This window comes from Porcisia hertigi, chromosome 34 (assembly GCF_017918235.1).
Source record: "Porcisia hertigi strain C119 chromosome 34, whole genome shotgun sequence".
In the NCBI taxonomy this organism is placed as follows: domain Eukaryota; phylum Euglenozoa; class Kinetoplastea; order Trypanosomatida; family Trypanosomatidae; genus Porcisia; species Porcisia hertigi.
Window position 1 is genome coordinate 779,752 of NC_090593.1, and position 21,073 is coordinate 800,824.

Here is a 21,073-nt window from a genome sequence, read left to right on the forward strand (position 1 = left end):
CCCCCCACACACACACCCCGAAGAGGGAGAGCTGTGGTGGGATGAAAGCGACGCCGTGATACGACGCGTATACCTCCTGCGCCCAGCGTGCTCAGCGACTCCTGTTGAATGTGGAGATGTACAGACGGGGTGTTGCGGAGAAAGAGGATGTGCTGGATAGCGAGGTGATCTACCCACTCAATGTGGGGGTCGTTTTTTTTTTACTTGTGTGTGCTCTTTTGTTTCAAGTATCAACTTACCTGACACAAACACACACACACACACCCTACAAGAAATGATGCAGACAACGACCCAATAAGAATGGTAGGCCTCAGCAAACATCTACAATCACAGGTGTCCATTCATTCATTGGAGCCCCGTTACCGGTACGGTAAGTGGCAGGTGCGTCGTCCGAAGCGGGTGTTCGTTTATTCACATGGTCGTTCTCGCGAGGACACCGGCGCGTATGCTGCTGAATGGGGAAGGAAGGGTGGAACTCAATGAAAGCAGGGCAAATCATCCTGTGAGGCTTCAAAGGAGCGTAGTCTGTCTGCCCTGCGGAGTTTCTTCTGCTGTGTAGCTGTCAAGGGGAACGTTGACGGCCCCAAATCCGGGGAGCCTACAGGACTCGCCCCATCCAGCTGTTGAGCGGCATCCTCTTGCTGCTGAGCGGTGAGCGTCAACCGAAGCATGGGGATGTAAAAAGGCAACGGGTCGGGGGTCGGGAGTTTGTTATTCACGGTGCGAAATACCGTTGGGTTTCCACTCCCGCTTTGCGTCGGCTGGGTGCCGGCTGCAGGATCCTCTGCGACATTGCCACCACCGTCAAGGTCTCTGTTGTTGCTCGGCTGGTCCCTGCCGTTCGGCTCCGCTGCTGCATTGAGGTCAAGAGGCGGCATCACGTCCGCCTCGTGTGCCTCGGCATCCTTCGTGAGAACGTCATTGCCCAACCCCGCTGCTGGCACCGGTGCCAAATGCGGGGTCGTCCGGGTAGAAAGACTGTGCCTCGCAGGCAGGTGGCGGCGGTTGCGCTTTAGCACGAACAAGAGCGGCACGTGTGGCAGATTGACCGCGCGAACGCCATGACGACGTGTTTTAGGGAGAGAGACGTACGTCAGCTTTGCCCCGCTTCCGTCCATCACCGTACGAGATTCGGAGACTAGCAAGTAGTAGGAGGCGACACCGTGGCAAATGAGCCGACCGTAGCCATCTCGAAAAAGAAAGACCAACGATTCAGGGGAAGTGGCACCACCCTTGGTGTAATCCCTGAAGTGCACTTCAAGATCTTCAATCTGCTGCGTCAGGAACTCGCTGTTCAAGGCGTGCTGCAACTCGCCACGCAGGCGTGTGTTCAGGCCCTGGAAGCGACCCTCTGGCGAGTCGGGGTCCGGCGGTGCTCGGACATTACGTAGCTGTGGCGCCAGCACCTGGGGGTGAATGCGCAGTCGCTCAAACTCCTGCAGCTGTTCCTCGCCTTCCAGATCGAATGCGTGCAACACTGATTTTGGTAGGTCCGTGAAGGACGGCTGCACCGCTGCTCTCGGTTCCTCTGGCTTGACCTTGCGCCAATTCCGCGCCGTTTTTAGGATCTCACGGGCCATTTCGTGGGCAAAGTGGTCGTTCAGCAAACGGTTACGCACTTTACGATTTTTTGGTGCACGAATACCCGGGTACTTCTTGTACCGGGGTCGGTTCAGGTGGATCTTGTGCTTGCTGTGTACTTCCTTGTCCGTCAAGGGTCGCCTTGCTTGCGGGTCCAGCACTGTCGGCTCAGAGATCTCTGACCGCTTGCGAACAAAGCCGTTGTCCACGTCACTCGGCTCCGAGTAGTCTTCCCGCGTCATTACCAAGTCGCCATCACTGCTGTAGCCGACGCTGCGAGTGTGGATTTGTCGCTTGCCGTGACGGTACACGTCGTAGGTGCAAAAGTGGACCTCTTGACTATACTGCATCGGGCCGTTCTGGATCGTCATTCGCTCCGTCGCCTCCTGCCGTAGAGCCCCGGATGGCGTCTGCTGCCCTGGAAAGCTGTCGGTCACGTTCATGTGCCGGACCGTATGGCTCTTCTTTTGATAGCGCGGTGTGATCAGCGGCACGGCGGTTGTTCGGGAGCTAGAGGGTGGCGTGTTTGTCTCACCCTGAGCGTGCACCGATGGCGACGAGGACGACCTCCGTTGCGGGCGCAGCAATGTTGCTGCAGCTCTGCTCGCGCTTGGCGGCAGCTGTGCACATTGCAATGGCGACCCAGATGGGCTGTCGGCACCTAGGCCAGGGAGTGCCGCCTGCGGAACGAGCGGCGGGGTAGTGTGGAAGGGAGGAGTGCCGTGCTGGTAGCTGGTGTGTGTTACTTGAAAACCCTTTGGCGAGCCGGACGACAATGTGGCTGCAGTGGTGGTGATCGAAATTGTAGTCGGCTGATCAGTTGTGGACATCGCAGGCGTTGCCGTCGGGCCCTCCATCGCCTGCGGAGAGCTCTTGGAGGACTCTACAGTAGCCATACCGTGCAAAGAAGCTTTTCTCATGCAATGGAGTTACCTGTATGGGGCGTGTCCAGCGAGGAGAGAGTTTCAGTCTCGCTTTCCACCCTGGAAGGGAGTGTGTCCTGGGTTGAACCTCGAAGGGTTGTTCCGCGTCTGCCTACGTTGACTCCTACTGCACGCGTGTTCTCTTGTGTGATCCTCCTGGTGTCCGTCACACTGCAAAGGGTGCTGGGTAGGGTTTGTGCGAGGGAGGGGCGGAGCTTCAGGAGCCGCGAAAAAAAAAAGGGAAAAACAATGTGTGATCACTGAACCTTTTCACTCTTGTGCCGGTGTGTGGTGCGTATGGGTCTCTGGGTGAAGGTAACGTGGGCCAGTATCTATACCCCCCTTACAGATGTCGGCCGCGCTTTGATCTGCGAGTGGCACACTAACCGCAAAGAGCGACGAGGGGAAGGGGAGAAGACACGCTTGTCAAAGAGGCGCTACTGAGTGTGTAACAAAAGGATGCACCACGGCAAAGAGGTTCGTGAGTAAAATGGTGATTTTCCTCCTCGCTCCCTTTTTTCCCCGTTGTGTCGTTTTCGTTTTTTTTTCTTTGGAGAGAAGTGGGAGCCATGTTTACTGAGTCGCTATACTGGAACTGAGCGCCTGCAGTTGCCTCTGGCACTGTACTCGAACAAAGAAAAATGAAAAACACAGAGTCTATTCCCGCCCCCCCCCCCCCCAAAAAAAAAAAAAACCCTGCCTTGTTTGCGTCAGGTGTGTGGTTTCTAGAAAAGAGTATAGAGAATGATCGTGTCCTGCACTGACGGGAAGCGCGCGGCGAGACACAGTCCTCTCTCTCTCTCTCTGCTCTCTCTCTTTCACACTTGGTTGACATATATATTTTCTGTTTTCGTCCCCTCCTCTGACTGTGTAGTCTTGCAGTGCAGTGCGGTGCCGGCGGGGAGAGGGAGAGAGGGAGGCGGGGGAAGGAGGTGGTTGTTAAGAACTCGAGAGACACGCTCACACACACACACACACACACTTTGAGCACCTCACACGTGGCGAGATGAGAAGGTTAATTTACTCGTCACAGCACACACACACACGCACACACACACACATTCACATTTCTGCACTTGAACATAGAAAATGGACCGGCGCGGGGTGTACCTTTTCTACCCTCTATACCCTTTAAAAAAATCGGTTACCCTGCATCTCCTGTAGAGTCGTAGAGTGGCTTGCCGCGGGCGCGTAGAGCCTCTTCGCGACGAAGATGTGCGTCGGCGTCCGCGGGGATCTTGAGTTGCGCATCCAATGTAGAGGCGGAGTAGTCATGAGGCAGTTTCCGACTCAGCGATGCGATCGTCTTGTACTGCGTTGACCGCATGAGAGCCTCGAAAACTTCTTCGGTGAGTGAAACGCCGGCCGCGCAGGCTTCCAGAAAGACCATCATGGCCGCATTGCGCGAATCTGCGGCCTTGACGAGGAGCCCGTATAGTACCGAGTCCGGCTGCACCTTTGGCTCTCCCTCTGGCGTACGGAGAACGTGTTGGAGAAAGACATCCATCGTAGATGGAAAATCGGCAGGGAGCAACGTTGCGTACATCCGCATCATAATTTCAATCAGTTCACGCTTCTCCTGCGCCGTGATGGGGAACTTTTTTCGCAGAAACACGAATAGGGACTCGGCTTCGTCCTGCAAGTGTTCCCGGGAGCAGCGGCGCAGCAGCGAGGCCCATACATAAAATGGAATCTCGCGTCTACGTGTGCTCTGTGGATCAGAGTCCATGGTGCTTTCACTACCGCTTTCCCTGTCGCTTGGCCCACTTTTCGTCGCCGTCGGCGGAGCGGCGTCGACGGCGACGGCCGAGGAAGAGCAACGACGCAGCAGCTCCATCGCGCTTGGCACCGAGAGCCCCGCAATAAAGTCGTTGATGACCCCCCATGGTGCGGCGTACAGCACAGCTGGAGTGATTTGCTGCTGCACGTCTCGCACCACCAGCGCACGAAGGCCACCGACCATCTGGAGCGACTTTGTACTCGCCATGAGCTTCACAAAGAGCGCAAGCTGCAGTTCCTGCACAGCGATATGCGTCGAGGGGGAAGTGAGGCAGCCCGGGCGGGCTAAGTGCTCTACCAGTTCAGAGGGCAAGGAGGTGTTTGGCATGGTATCAGCATGCACCGTGACACCGCGTTGATTGACACCATTGAAGAAGTTCAGCGCCTTTTCCATCTCGCGAGACTGTGCGCACCATGAAAGAACTGCGTGAGCGGCCTGGTACGGCACCGACGCTTTTTTATGAGAACTTGTTGTCTTCTCCACCTTGTCGATGCCGATCTTGGCTGGGATGGTTGTCGTGCGCTCGTCTAGCCATTCCAGGAATCGCTGCCACCAAAGGTCCAGAAGTTTCGGCGCAGGCTGACAGTTGGCCAGTGTAGCGAAAAAGACCTCCCACGTTTCACGGCGCACAGCTGTGTGCGTTGGGAGTGCGTTTTCGGTTGCACGGCTACAATCCAGGTGCTGTGCCAATGCGTGGCCCATGTAATACCCGGCAAGATCCCCCACCACGCTCCGCCGTAACTGCCTCACCTCCCCAGCGACGATCTCTGGCGCCTGGGGAGTAGTTCCATCGCGGTGCTCGCCGGTAGCGCTGCCTCCTCCGCGCACCTCGGAGAGCGACCACAACGCCATGAAGAGTGCCTCGTAAAACGAGGCGTCGGGCTCTATGAGGTCGGTGTTGTGCAGTTCGCTCAAGATAAGTCGCACTTCGCTTTCACTCCGTAGAAGGCCGCAGCAGATTAGCGTCGAGTAGCAGCGACGGAGCTCACGGAGATATGCGTGGCGCATCGCCGCATCGCGTGAGTGGTCAGCAACACCATTGATTCGCGTCCACGCTTTTTTCAGCCTTCGCACAGCATCACACGTCATAGGCTCTGGTGATTCTTGCGGCTGCTCGTTGGCGCTTGGGGCCCCCTCGGGTTCAGATGCCAGCAAGCGTCGAAGCAGCACCTGCATATCCTCTTGAATTGAGCTCACGGAGGTCAGAAGCAGCTGATCACGATATTGGGCGCGTCGGTCTGCCAAAAGCGCCATGTAGACGCGGGTCATGTGTGCGCGGTGCTGCAGCAACAGTTCAATGGATATCGCCAGACTCGCCGTGCCACTGTCGCTTCGGGGCGTGCGGGATTGCACCGGCCCCTCGCTCAAGGAGTTCTTGAGGAGCGGTAACGTGTCGTCCTCGTTGGGGGCGGGGCTCCGCTTCAGCGTGGAGCAGCACCGTCGAGCAAACCTCATCCTTGATGTGGTGCAGTGCGGCGACCCGCCAGAGTGGATCGTGCTGCTGCTCGTGCGGAGGGCCCGCAGTCCATTTCTTGGTAGCACCGCTGTCACCAGAAAGGGCCCATCTCTTCGTCCGCAGACTGTGCGAAGCAGCATGAATCGCGTATCGCAGTGGGTGTGTCAATTGGGGGGGGCCCACGATGCTTGGTCGAGGTTCGGGTCGCTTGTAAGCACACACAGTGCTTCCGTGTGTCTGCAACAGAAACTGTTGAGCGGACGTCAACAGCTTGGTAATGAAAGGTACAGTGAGGTAGAGAAAAGGAGGAGTGGAGGGAAGGGAGGGGATGAGTGGCGGCGGTGACGAGCCTGGAGGCCAAACACTGTTGTCTCATTCCGGCGTATGGGGCTCTCAGCCGCAGTGATGACACTCTGCCTCATAGAGATGAAAAACGTGACTGCCTCCACGTGCTTCTTTTATGCGCTGTTGCGGTAATGCGACCTGAACATGCAGGCTGCCGTTTTCACTTTACGTTCGCCTCTTCTCCAATTTGTCATGTTTCCGCTCTTTTGAAAGTCAACAGAAGGGATGGGCAGTTCTGGCGGCAACACGAGCACAGTACATGCGGTGGCAGCAGAGAGGTGGGTATACGAGAGAGAAACGGCAAGAGAGGCCCTGAGGGTGTGTGCATCACAAAATGGTGTGTTCTGTGGTTAGCGGATGCCCCCCCCCCACACACACACAGATATGCTGCTTTCTTACGCATTGCGTACAGCAGGAGGAGCGCCACTTACTAACGCAGCAACCTTCAGCGGGCGGGAACCGGCTTCTTGATGTCTCGACTGCTTGACTTTTTCCTTGTGGTCATGCATGAGAGGTGAGTGACACAAACCAGTACACAACATCTTGCTCGTCTCTTGCTTCCCCCGTGCCCACGTGCTTGCCCCTCCACACCTCCTTCACCTCCTCAACAGATGAGAATAGGGCCTTCGATTTTTCTACGGGGCCGCTAGGGACACCGGCCTTGGCGGCGTGAGCCCCAGACTTGTACTGCGGCTCTTCGACCCACACAGTGCCTTCCTGCACCATCCGCTTCAACGCCGCCCGAGCGCGGTGTATCTTCCAGTGGAGTCCGCCTGCGATCTGCGACTCACGCACGGCAACACACTGCTGTGCGAAGGGCAACGATATGGTTAGTGAATTGCTATTGTCGTCGCCGAGATCAAAGGGATGGGCACCCAAAGCGTAAGCTGCGCCTACGCCGCTGCGGGGGCAGCTTTTGCCCACAGCTGTGTCACCCGAGTTGGGTGCAAACGATGTCGAGACCTTCTTTCGTTGCTCTTCGGAAAGCTCACGCTTGGCCCTGTCCATCTGCTCCTTCTGCAACTCGAGAACGTAGTTCAGCAGGACCACATGATCCCCGCCGCGCGTTCCGTCTGGTGTTGTCTGGATGTAGGAGACCCCACCCAGCTTCACGACGTTGTAGCCAGCACCGAGTACTGATAGTTTGGAGAGCGCTGTCAGGATGTCGGCCTCAGAGATAATGACCCGCTTACCCTTTCCACCGTCGTCGCACCCTGCGCTGTCTTTGCCGCTGTGCGGGAGGATCCGATGACGGTTATGCGCGTTGCCTGTCGTCAGGGAACTGGCGTCGTACGCTTTCTGGACAAAGAACTGGACACGCTGAAGCGGAACGTAGGCGCCACAGAACTTTCGCTCTTTCATACACGCCTCGACGGTGCGACTGGCGAGTTGGTAGTAGAAGTCGCCAAGTCCGAGGGCGCCGGCAAAGATGTTCTTCTTGGATGAGATGAGGTCGATCCCTAGTGAGTCGGCGAGCTGGCGAAAGCGCGCACGAACGACGGGGTCCTCCTTAATCTCAGACTTGTAATTCTGCGCCAGAGTCTTGAGTTGTGCTTGGAGCTCCTCCAGCTGGTCCTCGATTTGCCCAACACGCTCGGCCGTTATCTGAGCGCCGAGGTCAGCCATGCGCTGTTGTTGCTGGCGTTCGTGCAAGACATGACCAACACCAACACGACGCCGCATGTCTACAATCACCAGAAAGGGGAGGGGGAATAGAGGAAGGAAACGCAAAAGGAAGAGGACTCGCAAAGGACAGACTATGGGGAGCACCGAGGAGGCCAACAGCTGCAGGGGAGTGTCCGCAACCAGAAAGGGGGAACAGGATGCGGGTGTAGATATGCGAAAACAGGATGGGATGGGGGGGGGGTCAGCTCTGCAGCGCTGGCCTCGCTAGCACAAGTGTTTCGGGGTAATCACGATTAGGCGTGCTCCAGGACTTCCCGAGCAGGGATTCCCCGTATCACAGAAGGAAGTTGGGGGAAAAAAAAAGAGAGCTGGTGGTGCAGCCGAGAATCACTTTCGTGCGTGGAAGCGTCTCGGGGGCGGGGTAGGGGTAGAGGGAGTGAGTGGAAGCTAACCATGCGACAACCAATAGTGAACAACGGCGCACCCTCTACGGCGTGGGCGGACAGCCATCGTCGGCATGTCCAGAGACCTTCATGATGAAAGCTTATGGGTGGGCCTACGTGGTGCAAAGAGCCTTCGCTGCAACACCACCTTCATGTTTCTCTTTTTCCCCTCTTTTTTTTTGCACCTAGTTCACTGTGGTTCACCAAGAGATTTATAGACGTCTACGCAGGGATGATTGAGCAGATGCAAAGGTGGGGGCCAAGCAAAGGACCTGTGCTAAGGAGAAGGGCGGACACAACAGGGTCGCGCAGTGATAACCCTGCGGCGTGATCTTTTCATAGCCGGCAGCCACAGCCATCTCAGCGGCCTGTGAAGGGCTTGAAGAAAGGTTGCTGGGTAACTAATTCGCGCATTTTTGGAAGGTGGCCGAACATTGTCTGCCGACGTAGCCGATCCCTATGGAGGGCCAGGAGCCGTTCCTCCAGGCGTTGTTGCCTTCCCAACCAGGTGTCGCGCACCTCTAGTTCCGCGGATGGAGCTGTGCTGTAAAGGTCCACGCGCTGGAGTGGCGCTTGCGTTGCCATCCGTTCACTGCGAGGGGTTGGCACGTCTGTTTCACTTGGCGGAACGAGTGTCGCACCTCGCTTCACCGCAGAGCCGTGTCCAGTCAGCATGACAGGAGTCACCGCGTCCTCAATGGACAACAGACTACACTGGGTTGGGGTGTTCGTGTGATCGGTCAAGGAGGAGGCGGGTGGGCGACGCGGCTCTACGCAACGGGGAATTTCCATCGGCAGGCGCGTGGCATTTGATTGACCGGTTCGTTCTTGGTCTCTCTGCACCTCCAGTTGCTCGTTCCCTCTCCTTTCCTGGATTCGTTGCTGCTGTCTGGCTTGTCGCCTTGCTGGCGCCTTAACCTTTTCCACACGCACCTGTGTGCTCACATTGGCACCCGGTGAGCGGAAATCTGCGATTTGGAGGGAAGCCGCATCTTCAGCGGGTGGACTTGCCGCCAGGGAGCCTGAGAGAGACGTCTGTTGTGGGCTCATCGGTTCATCGGCGTTGTCTGTGCTGGACACAGAAATGTCTTCCAACACTGCAGCGTCCCCCCAGAAAGTATCCCTTTCAGGTCTGCCTAGCCATGCTTTGCTATCGCCTCTGAGTTTCTCGGTGTGCGAAGCGCGTTCCTGGTGAGACCCTTGTCCAGTCCCAGTAAGACCAGCATTTTTTGAGCTCTTCAACTCTCGAAGTTTGTTCCGACAGATACGCACACTGTTCGGGGCGACAGTTGGATGAAAAGACGGCGACTCCATTTCTTCACGGAGCGCCGCCTCTGCGGCTTTGTGTGCTCTTGTCGCCTCCAACCGCAAGAGTGACGTGCGGGTGTGCAGTGGCACCTTTACTGGAGCGGATCCGCTGCGACTGGGATAAGAAGCTATCGATCTCTTTTCCACACGGTCGTCGTTGGTCCAACTTGGGCGGCCGCGCCGTGCACTGGAGGAATGCTTCTTGGTAGGGTCTAGTTCGATACTCTCTGTGAGTGGATTGTAGTGAACTTTGGTGGACACGTTCCACCGAGGCGGAGGTGCGTCCTTCACGAGGAGAGTCATCTGCGACGCGCATTCGTTGGCGGCAGAGCCCATCTTAGCGCTTGCCTGTGAGTGCGTTGACGGACACCTGCCGGGATGGAGCCTTGCGAGAAGCGCACGGACGTTCGGTTTCTTTGACGCGCAGCGGTGTGGCTCGCAGAGATCAATGGTTCCTCCCTGGATCTCGACGTGCTGTGTCAGATGGGGTTCGAGAATCTGCCGCACCGTGTGGAAAGACGCAGCGCCCCCGTTCACTGAGCGGTGCGCTGGCGTTTGAGGTAGATCTCTCTGCGCCATGGCGCACGGCCTTGACAAGGCGAGGGGGACTTCTCCGGGAGGGTTGGAGGCTGCGGCTTGTGGTGGTGGCATCATGTCTGCTCTGGCTGCTTCATGTGCAGCCAGGCCACCTCCCCCGAGACAACCACCCCACATGCCGCGGTGGACACCCTCCTGCGGAGATCCACAAAATGACATGGGTGCATTTCTTTCCACATCAACGGACGGTGGTGTCAAAAATTGATGTACAGACAGCGACGACCGAGGCAGCGCCGAGAATGGTGACCGTCGTGGTCGATTGGGTGGATTGCAAGCGCTGTTCATTCCATCTGAAGCGACAGGTGCCGCGCGCCAAGAGGTCGAGGTGGCTTGCGCGCCCTCCTGCTGTGGTGTGCAGGGTGGAAAGTGCAGTTCTCTCTCCACAGCTTCGCGGAAGCCTTCATCCCCGGTGCGGTTGGGAAGCCTGCGGTTTCTCTTGTGCTGGTGGATGGTGGTGTCCTCAGCGGAGACAGTTGCAGAGAGTGCCCCCTTGCCGCCAGTCAGTAGCGAGACTGCCTGCTTTCCATCGATCATGGGTACAGACTGGTTCGGTGCACAGATGGAGGTTTTCAACGGCGAGGGTGCGCTTACCCCGCCCCGTAACCATTTCGTTGGAGAGGCGGTCAGCGGCGCTGGGTGTGGAGAGCTTGGCGAAGCGGAGCCAAGATGCATGTGCGAGACGAATCCACTGCGCTGGGGCTGCCTCGTCTCCTTCATTCTTTCAAACACATCCGAGGCACTCGTGGAGGATGTGGACAGAGACGAACTTGTTTCTTCCCACATCTCTGGTACCACTGGCGTGTTGTCCAGCGCTACTCCGACTATGCGCACGGGAGGGGAGGTGAAATCGAGCGCGGTGTTGTGGTTATCGCGTGTCGGAGGCGAGGTCCACTCTTCCGGAGGTTTGTCGATGCGGTGCTCGTCCGTCGTAGCCAGAAAGTCTTCGATGAAGGTGCGTGCCGGCGCCAGGCTTCGTCGGAACGGCCCCAAGTCGTGGGACCAGGACAGGGAATGGTCTGTGCTTGTGAGGCCCCCAGTAGGCTTCTCCACTTCCAGTCCTCTGCGTTCTGTTGAGTTACTCGCAAGACACTCTGTGGGCTCGGGTGGTGACGCTGAAGAGCCGAGGAAGAAGTCAAAGATGCTGCGAACCGGCGCAGGTGAACCGTGCATCTGTGACGACTGTGTAGTTGGTGTGCTCTGCAATTTCGTATGTGAGGCAGGTGAAGAAGCGGCATTACTCAAAGCGAGGGCTGGGCGCTCCGTAACGTTCATTGCACGTGCGACCGATCGAGCAAACGTCTTGCGGGTTGTGTGCAAGCGACGATCGGTAGCACCGGTGACTGCCGAGGGAGAGGTAGGGGTGGAATAACTTCCCACGGTAAAAGGCACCGGTGATGCTTCTACCTCCGAATACGTAGGGGTCGTCTTCAGTGTGTGCACTCGCTCCTCCTCTTCGACGATCTGAGCCGGCAAGTAGCGGTCCGGGGTGGTGCCATGACGACGCATTTCGGCGTTCATACCGCGTCGTTTCCCCTGTGCTCCCTCTCCGTGACTGCGCCCAGCTTCTCTTTAGCCTCCCCCCCACCAAATGAAGGATGCGCTGGAGACCTGATCGGCGCTGTGCAGACACACACACACACACCTTGACAGACGTTTTCGGAAAAAAAAACACAATTCTATGGCAAAGTAGAAACTGTACAATCCAAGTCTAATGACAGATGATTTCTAGGTACGTTGTGTATGTCTATGCATGAATGAGGCTCATTTGAGCGTCAAGAAGTTTCCCCGCCTCCTCACTGTCACTTCGTTGCGTCCACTAACGCTGTGGTTGGAGTTTGGAGTGAAGCAAGGGTGCAAGGCGAAGCTATCAGTACCTGCTCATCAGTATTGGTGAACACCTGCTGAGGACACTTTCAACGCGGTGTCGCTGTCGCTGTCGGCCTCCGTAGCCAGAGGTTTGCTTTGTTCCGTTGGTGCAGCCGGCTCCGTTTCTCTGTGAAGATGAGATGGACGAGGTGAGCTCGACAGGATAACGGAATAGAGTCACATACGCTAGCAGGGCAGCCGTAGGCAAAAGAAGCCCGCGCGAAAGCAACGGGAAAAAAAGTAAGGGGAGGGGTCAGAGGGCAGGTTAAGTGAGAGAGACGGAGGAGACCTGAAGGTGATGTGAGACGCTGGAGTGCCACGAAGCGAGAGGTAAAAAAAAGAGCGTAGACGTTTCTTCATTTTTTTCCCACTGAAGAAAAAGACAAAAAGTCTTCTGTGTGGGGAAGACGCACGAACGCACGCCCGTATTCAGAAGTGGCACGCTCTGCTCGTTTGCATCAAATGCCACGACAATCTGTGCTCAACTCCCTCCCTCAGAGGTATACTCTCTCATAGGCGTACACATATGCCAATACATATTGTGTGTGTGTGTGTGTCTGTGTCAGGGGTGGATCCGTGAAAGACTGTGGGTGGGGAGAGTTGGCGCAACGACAGTCGACGAGAGGCACACACCTGTGCGGTGACAGAGGAGGAGGTAGCGACCCTCATGACAGCCAAAGAAACAGAAAGGAAGAAAAAAAATATGCAAGCACCACTGGGAAATATATATATAAACGAAACGACCCATCCTTTTTTGTCAGCCTAGTTTTAAGCTTGTCGTTTTTTGTTGTTGTTGCTTTCATTTTAGTTCTCGACTTCCAGCATTTTACAATAATATCTATTGCAGCAGGTGCCACGTGCGTGCGCTAAGATACGCGCATACGCATACACACTTTATACACCGCTTTGTTTACGCAATGTGTGGGGCATGTTACCAGTGCATTTTCTCTGTTCATCTCTCTCTCTATACATATTTTTTTCATTCCCCAGAGTGTTCCAGCGGTATGCGTGTAGCTCAAGAAGTCTAGCAAGAGTGAAGACTGTGCTACACCACCGTTCCATGGCAGCAGCAGCGGTTGCTCGTGCTGCACAACATCAAGCACCTACTTCTACTATGAGACACGTACTCATATGTGAGTCGGTATGCGCGTATTCCCCCACAAAAAAAAAACTCTTTTTTTAGTTACCTTTTCTCTCGCTTGGATCAGCAGAAAAGAGTAGACGTCTGCTCGCCGGGGGCGGTGGTGGTGGTGTGGGGGGGGGGGGAGGGATTGGGGCCTTTTTACTATCCGTTTGTTTTCCTTTGTGTGTTCGCTTGGATTTGTGCGATTTGTTTTTGGTTGGCTTTTGACCTCTGATTGTGAATCACACACACACACACACACACACACACACAACAGGCCCACCACCCAGAGGCGTTCCCTGCCATCACTCGTTCTTTTTAATATTAAAAAAAAATCCCGGTGGAAAGACGATCGCACACAGTAACGGATGCTACCACGTCTGCACGAGTTTATCTGCAACCGCAGATTTCACCTCCGCCAGATATGATCTTTCGTAGGCGTGCTATCGCCTCTTGGCGGGAAAAAAGAGTTTTGAACCAGCAGCCGTAGCCATAACCCCCCACCCCCTGCTTCCCATCAATATGTGGTGCTCTTTATTCGCATGTTTCAGTCTCTGACGGGCTTCTCGCAGTTTTTGACTTCATCACCATGTGTGCAAATGCCTAGGAGACGTTTCTTGTCAACACCAGATCCCCCGAACCAGTGCTTAATGGTGCTGAAGATGTCGGTTGTCATGGCACCCGTTGCGATATCGTTTAGCTGTGCTAGCTCACCTCTTGTGTACACCGCTACGAGCAGCGGCGCGGCCTTCTCAGAGTTATCGCCGTCGCTGGTGACAATCATCAGCCAGTTCTCCAACTCCACACTGGTGCGGTAAGACAGAATCATTGAGAGAAGGCCCACCGCCGAGTCGAGCAGATGCATTTCGCTGCGTTCCTTCACCGCCAGCTTCGTATTATTCGGCACCGCCTCGGTGAGTTTGTCCAGCTGCACATATAACGCATCTGCAGAGTAGCTTATCGTCTTGTCAAGGCTCTCCATAATGTTATCCCGGTACAACTCCCCGACATCTTCTCTGGTGATGTACTTGCGAAAGACGTTGCAGTAGGCCGACCCCTTTACTTCAGGGCATTTCTGGTCTGAGCACTCCGTGTCTAGAAGACCGACCTGCGGGCATGGAGTCGTGCCCGCCGTTCCCAAAGACCAGTAAGTGGCCGGCGCCGCCACTACAGTGCGCATCCCATGCATCCTCAGCCAGCCAAGGATGGATGTGGTGTTGGCCAGCGTGTTGGCGCTGAGGGCAGCGGAGCCGGTGAGGAGGTTGATGAGCGGGGTTGTGGTGCTGTAGTTGGCGGTGATGGACATGAGTTGCCCACCTGTATTGGAGAGAAGTCGCATGAAAGACGGCGTGTGGCTGCGCATGGCGCGCTTCACCGACATTGGGGACCACCCCTTCACAACAAGAATTACCATCTTCGGTTTTCCGGTATTGCCAACGGCTTCGCGCGCCGTGTTGGAGACGACCGCCAGGCACGCCAGAAGCAAGAAGACGACGGCGGTGACCACCACCGTGCGCCGGATTGCACGCGCGTGCAAGGCTTCTTTCACCTCCGCATTCTTATGCGTACCGGGCTCCTTCGGCGGCGGTGGCACCCTCCTTAAAACTGGAGGCATCTTTTTTTCCCCCTCCTACTGTTGTGGTCGGATAGAGCAGGTGGGAGACCCGCTACGCAGTGGTGGCCAACTATTGATGGTGACCGAGTGTGGCTCTCTCTGTTAGCTCAAACTAGCGATAGAACGCTCACAGACAAACAGCAGCGCGATGAAAAGGGCCCGTGTGTGTGTGTGTGTGTGTGGCCGAGGACGCGACGAAATACGCCCCTCTCCTCCCCACCCCCTTCTACGTTGTTGCTCCTGCAAAAATGCGGGTATAATGTTTACGGGGGGGGGGGAACTCCAGCACACAAACGAAGACGGGAGAGGGAGAGAAAAAAAGAGGTAAAGAAAGAGGGAGGGAGGAGAGGAGGAGGAAGGGACTGCTATGAGGGCCAGCGCCTCCCACTTTCAACACCACAAGCCACTTAGTAGTACAAGAGGCGTTACGTAGTGCCACTCGGAACCATACCAAACAAAAAGTATATATAAATATATATATATGTGTGTGTACGCTAAAACAGCGATAGGAGTAAAGTCTCACTCTCCACCGAAAAGAGGTCCTCGTGCACTTGGCTGAGAAAAACAACAGAAGCAGCAAAGAGCAGACGAAAGGAAAACGCGAATGGAGTCAACAACAACCACAAAAAAAAAGATAAGGTAACTGCCTACGACAGAAGACCGCCAACAGTAGAGGTGTGTGTGTGTGTGTGTGTGTGACCAACACCCTATACGACAATTAAAAACTTTAAGATCTTCGAGCAACACCCGCGTTCGCAGATAGGAAAAAAAACGATACTAAATGAAAACAAAAAAAAAGAAGGCGGCAGAGATGCGTCCAAGAACCGAGACAATACATAAGCATCGATCTCTTTATATATATATATGTTTACGTATATATCTCCCAACCTTACACGCAGAGACTTTCCAGTCAATGGTCAATATTTCTTCCCTCAGGGAAAAAAGGGGTGGGTGGGTGAGGCACACCAAGGCGACAAAAGCGAATGCGACAAAAAAAAATGAGCGACAAGCCGTTTTTTTTTTATTGTGGTGACTATCCCGTGGGAGCAAGGGGAGGGAGAGAGGGGGAGAGGTAAAAGAGAGCGACACAGAGGCGAGTAATGCTCTACTCAATACACACACACACAACGAAGGAATCCCGGGCTACAGCGAATGCAACACCAAGACAGCGTAAGGATTCAAGGGGGGGGGGGGGGCAACTGTGAGGGAAAGGAGAAGAGAGAGACGAAGGGGATGAGGGCCACTGAGTCGTAGGGAAAAGAAGAGCATCTCGAAGGAATGGAACGCTTCGTGTACGCAAGAGGGCTCTTTCCTTCATAGGGGAAGAGAGACGTCGCGTTGGCGATAAGAGCGGTTATTCAGCCGAAGAATGTGTGTGTGTGTGTCTCCCACGACACCCCTCTTATTTTACAGTGCACCCGACCTCCCCCCGCCCCTGTCGGGATGGGGGGGGGGGGGGGGAAGGGAAGGAGGGGGAATCCCTGTGTTTTTTCTTGTTGTTTAGGTGCTCATCAAAACCGACACAGGGACCTCGAAGCGACGCCGACGGAGAATCTGACATGGGAGGGGGGGGGACAAAGCTGGTTTTCATGTCACACAGTCCAACGGAAATGGCCAGCACCCCACACCAAATATGCATGAGAAACGCCAGGTTCACCAACTAAACGAGCGAGCCTCGATCCAAAAGTAAAAGCGCGCCTCTCCTCCATCCGCGTGTATTTGGATCCTCAAAGACTCATTATAAAGGAAGTGGGAAGAGACACTTGTGTGGGGAGTAAAAACACCGAAAAGACTTCAGTGTAAACAAGCCGCCAGGTTGGAGTGAAAACGGGGCGGGGGTGGGGGAGGACGGTCGTCGTCAAGTCGAAAAAGAAAGAAGGCAAACTTCTCAGAATGTTTTTTTTTGTGTGTTTGTTTGAATAAACATGTGCCAATTTGTTTTTTTTTATGGTGGGAGCCGATGCCGCTGCTCCCTCATATATACACACACGCAAACAATAGGAGGTGATAGGGGGAAAAGGGGCGGCAACACATCAAAAGTACCAGACGCGCAGACAGAGAGAGGGCGAAGGAGCAAACATATCAGCAGCTGTGAAGTGTGCAATGCCCAACGATCCACAGCGGCAACAAAAAAAAAACACACACAGGACTCATCTACAGAAACTCATATATGGGCGGGCAGGAGCAACAGAAGAGACAACGAAGGCACATAGGCAGCATACACATGCAACATGTGGGGTGGGGAAAGACAAAACACCAAATCACACGCGAAGCGCCGGGAGGGAGAAAAAGTACTCTGAGCGTACAGGGAGAGAAGAGAAACAGAGGGGGGGGAAAGAGACTATGAGACTCACAGACAGGACAGTCTCCACCGACAGTCTCATGGGCTTTGCGTCGACACCCACGCACACAATGGTCATGGCTATCATTGAACTCAGTCGTGCGTGTGTCTGTGTGTGCGTGTGCAAGCCTTGGCGACAGGGACACCGATGAGGAAGCGCGGTGAACATTTCAGAGAAAAGTGGGAGGATTATGATGTGGAGAACTCCGCCCCCCCCCCCCCCCCGAGACACACACCGACAGAGCAACATACCGTAGCGGACAGAGAGCAAGCGGTGAAAAAAGAAAACGCAAGGAGGGAAAGAAAAACATCAATTCGTTTCTGACTAGAACACAAAAGAGGGCGTGTCTTTGTATCAGAGGAGGCAGCGCGTAATAACGAAGGAAATGCAAAAAAAACCACAAACGAAGAAGTTTAGACATACAATTGACCTCTGAATGGCCAACTAGAAAGAGTAGACATTTTCGAGAAGGGGGGGGGTATGGAGGGAAGAAGGGAGACAGGGCGGGGAACAAGACACATACACACACAGACAAACATAAACGAGCAATGCATTGAAGAATCATGGTCCACGGAGCAGTCACACGGAGGGAGAGAGAGAGGGGGGGGGAGAGGAGAGGAGGGGTGCAGCGGCGGACAAAAAGGAGACCCGAGGGGATGGGGGAATAAAAGAAGTGCAGAAGCAATAGGCGCTCTATGACCACGTAGTAGCTGAGGGAATATTCACCCACATACGCGTCGCTTGGCAAATGTCGCTTTAAACAAGAAGTCCGCAGAATAACCTCGATTACCGTGATCCACAAAGAACACAGGGGGTGAAAGGCGCGACTGAGGTTGTGATGGGGGTGAGGGAGGGGGGGGAGGGGAGGCAGATAGAGCATGAAGAAAGCAAACCGTGCCCTGTTCCATATTAATACCCCCCCCCCGCCCCCTCGTTGTCCTACTGCTTCTTCAGTGTCGACAGTTCCGATTCGAGACCCTCGACCATGTTCTGCAGGCGCTGGATGACACTCCGCTGTCCGAGGACAAGCTGTCGGAGCTGTGACTGATCTTGGCGACTTTCCTGGACCAACTTAAAAAGTTCTCGCATATGACGTGACATGGACGCCGGATCCGCCATGTCGTCGACACCATCGTCTTCGGTCATGTTGAAGACGCTCTCATTCTGGTCTTCGCGAGAGTCGCCGCTGGCGGATGTCTTCTCACGCAAAGGGTCTTCCTCTTCCTCCTCGTTCTCTGGGTCCACTTCATCCACCGCACGCGCCTCGCTCACTTCCGGTTCATCGACGCCGATGCGCAGAGTGCGAGGGAGCTCCGAGGTGTTGTACTTCGACGACTTTATCGCGCGAGGGTCGCAGACCTCCGTTGTTTGCATGTTGTCACGAGTAGTTTGAGATGACCCTGCGCTCATGGCATTCGCGTCGATTTCCTTTTCGGCGTTTGCGGGGGTGCGCAGGAAGGGGGCTCGGCCTTCCTGAAAACTGTGCAAAGAGCTTCCCTGGCATGCCGCCGAGTCCACCAACTTTGAGCGTTCCTCTGTCATAGTCGGTTCAACAGCAGTGCTAGCAGATATGTTAGACTTCGTCTGCGCCATGGCTTGCATCATCGTACCGACGCCCGCGAGCATTTCCGGGCGAAGCGGCGTTTCCCCGCTCTCCAGTTGGTGGCGCAGCTGCCGCAAGTTCTCCTTTGATAGTGGATGCAGTTTCTCATCGGTTGAGCGGCGTGAGCCGAAGTGCATTGTGTCAAAGCCCCAAGTAGACGTGGTGCTCCACATGTCGTCCATGGCCTCGCCGACTGAAGTGTGCTTGGCAGAACGGTTACGGTTCAAAGAAATCACTTCAGAAGTGGACATGAGATCAGCGTCACTAGATTCCACCATGAGGCTCGAGACCCTCGTGTCTCGCAACACCACCGTAGTAGACACGTTTACATCGCGCGGGACGCAGGGGACCGCAGGGGCGACGATGTTCTCTACTTTAAGTGGGACAGGTCCACAAGATAGCTCCTGTAGGTGCTGGTTCAGGTTGGCAAGGTTCAAAGGATCTGTGTAGTGCCGCGTCGGGCTACCCACCTGCGGATCGACACTGGCGCGCTCGATGTTCCACGTGTTACCATCCATGGACGCCTCCGGGCAATGCAGACTTGCGTTGCTGCACTGCGCGGCGGAGTCCGCCACTTCGCTGCCAAATTCGCCCGGGTCTCGGGTGCGAGGGGCCATCGTCAACAGCGAGACATCTCCGCGTTCTTCCGCCTCCTTCTTATCGAATTTGGCCCCCAGCGTGGTTTTACCGTAGTCGACGTAGGCATCATCGGGAATGACATCCAGGCGCAGTGGAACTCCCCCTGTCTCTACTCTGCGTGTGAAGCCGTGTAGGTTGTGGTTGTTGAGCGCCAGCTGCTGTGGGTGCAGATTAGAACCCTGAACAGTGCTGTTATCATACGTCGACATCATCGGGTCAATCGAGAGGCGACTCTTTGAGTCGGACCGCAGGGACTTGGTGGCCAGATGTGCGAGTGGGCTGCTCGTGCCGGCAGTCAAGTTGCTAAACTCATCGTACTCGTCGAACACAGACCCCTCTTGGCGAATGGGTTGCCCATCTGGCGATGCCATGAGCGATAGAATTTCGGTGTCCATATCAGTACAGCAAGGTTGTCTGTTGCGAGGAACAATTAGAACTGCCGTGCTGATAAGACTCACCAATCGTCGCGAAGCAAGACTAATCGAATCCTCGAAGACCACTACGGATGGGGTCTCCGGGAACACGGTGATGAGATCTCTGATTCGCTGTCGCCGCGTGTGATGAAAAAGATCGAGGATGCTCTTAGGGAGGTCCAGCTAATCACCCCTTCTGTAAAGACGAATAACCTCGCACCGAACAAAGAGTGTAGCCAACGTTTCTATTTGGGCGTATGGGTGTGCTGTTTTTTCCTGGCGATGAGAACGGTGTCTTCATGGAGCTCACAGACCCGATTTATCCGCTTCACTGGCCTTGGAGGCGCTTTTTTCCCTCCTTTCAGCAAAAAACGCTACAGTTGTCCCTTCGGCAGGACTTCAGGAGATCTGGGCGCGGGGCTGCGGGTAGGGCGCAGGGAGGGGAGGGGGGGGGGTAAAGAACGAAGACCAAACAATGGAGAGCAGTGGGGTGGCGGTGGAAATAAAAGAGGAGATGATCACCAACGAGGTGCGTCAAAAAGCGTCGGAGAGAGGTGAACACACACACGAAAAGAGACGTCAATAAAATGAAGGGTGAGTGTAGATCGCGGGAGAGGGGGGGGGGAAGAGGGCGACTACAGCCTACGTGGGCGTATTGAGTAGTTTAGTGCAATGCTGTGGCAAATACCAAAATGAAACAGTGGCTTGGGGGAAGCTGAGGGGAGGGGCGGGAGTGAGGTGGACGCGTGAAATCACGGGGGGCTCCGTGAGATGCTAGAAAAGCTCTTGTGGAGGGCGGCTATTCAGCAGTTTTAAACCGTGCCAACATTGCGTTGAGATGGAGGGGGAGGGCGGCAGGGGGTAAGCGGAATCCATGGTAGGGTGCGCGCGTGCAAAACAAGCAACACCACCAAAAAACAGTTCGTGGGACAGGAAGGGGTGCAGTATGAAAAGCGAGTAGATACAAACCAAGTTGAAGATGCGTGGGAGCGGTGGTGAACGGCGGTTTCACGGCAAAACCTGCTTTACAGCCTCGCTGTGGCGCGTCCGTAGAGCCCCCTTCTTTTTTTCTTTCGTAGGCTCTTTGGCAAACTCATGTAGGGGAGAGGGGATTTGTTCTCCAAACACCAAGCCAAATTCTAACATGTCGGTGGGTAGAGACCTCGGAGGCCCTTCGCAGAGCCCCAAAGACCGAAGCTTGTGAAAACGGCATTTTATCTCTTCCTCTCCCTCCTCCTGCTATAATGACCACGAGAGAGCGAGTTCGAAGAAAACCGGGTCTCCTCTTCCCTGAGATCCGTCGAGGCAGCGCATCGTGCACTGCCACTTCCACCTTTGTGTATGTATGTTTTCTTTTAAATATTTTCGTTGCAATCCGCCCATGGAGTAGTAAGAAAAAAAAATGTTGAACCC

At 55.2% G+C, this 21,073-nt stretch overlaps 5 protein-coding genes across 5 annotated transcripts; all 5 read right to left on the reverse strand.

The window, feature by feature from the left end:
- Window positions 1-476: 476 nt before the first annotated feature.
- On the reverse strand, window positions 477-2,477 carry JKF63_01755 (uncharacterized protein; the record flags this gene model as incomplete). The annotated part of the gene is made up of 1 exon (XM_067897801.1): window positions 477-2,477. One exon carries the CDS (start codon window positions 2,475-2,477, stop codon window positions 477-479), a length of 2,001 nt encoding a protein of 666 aa, XP_067753958.1.
- Window positions 2,478-3,648: 1,171 nt separating this feature from the next.
- On the reverse strand, window positions 3,649-5,880 carry JKF63_01756 (uncharacterized protein; the record flags this gene model as incomplete). The annotated part of the gene is made up of 1 exon (XM_067897802.1): window positions 3,649-5,880. The coding sequence occupies one exon, from the start codon at window positions 5,878-5,880 to the stop codon at window positions 3,649-3,651; it is 2,232 nt and encodes a 743-aa protein (XP_067753959.1).
- Window positions 5,881-6,586: 706 nt separating this feature from the next.
- Window positions 6,587-7,768, reverse strand: JKF63_01757 (uncharacterized protein; the record flags this gene model as incomplete). Its single annotated transcript, XM_067897803.1, has 1 exon — window positions 6,587-7,768. One exon carries the CDS (start codon window positions 7,766-7,768, stop codon window positions 6,587-6,589), a length of 1,182 nt encoding a protein of 393 aa, XP_067753960.1.
- Window positions 7,769-13,595: 5,827 nt separating this feature from the next.
- On the reverse strand, window positions 13,596-14,663 carry JKF63_01758 (uncharacterized protein; the record flags this gene model as incomplete). Its single annotated transcript, XM_067897804.1, has 1 exon — window positions 13,596-14,663. The coding sequence occupies one exon, from the start codon at window positions 14,661-14,663 to the stop codon at window positions 13,596-13,598; it is 1,068 nt and encodes a 355-aa protein (XP_067753961.1).
- Window positions 14,664-17,944: 3,281 nt separating this feature from the next.
- Window positions 17,945-19,642, reverse strand: JKF63_01759 (uncharacterized protein; the record flags this gene model as incomplete). The annotated part of the gene is made up of 1 exon (XM_067897805.1): window positions 17,945-19,642. The coding sequence occupies one exon, from the start codon at window positions 19,640-19,642 to the stop codon at window positions 17,945-17,947; it is 1,698 nt and encodes a 565-aa protein (XP_067753962.1).
- Window positions 19,643-21,073: the final 1,431 nt, after the last annotated feature.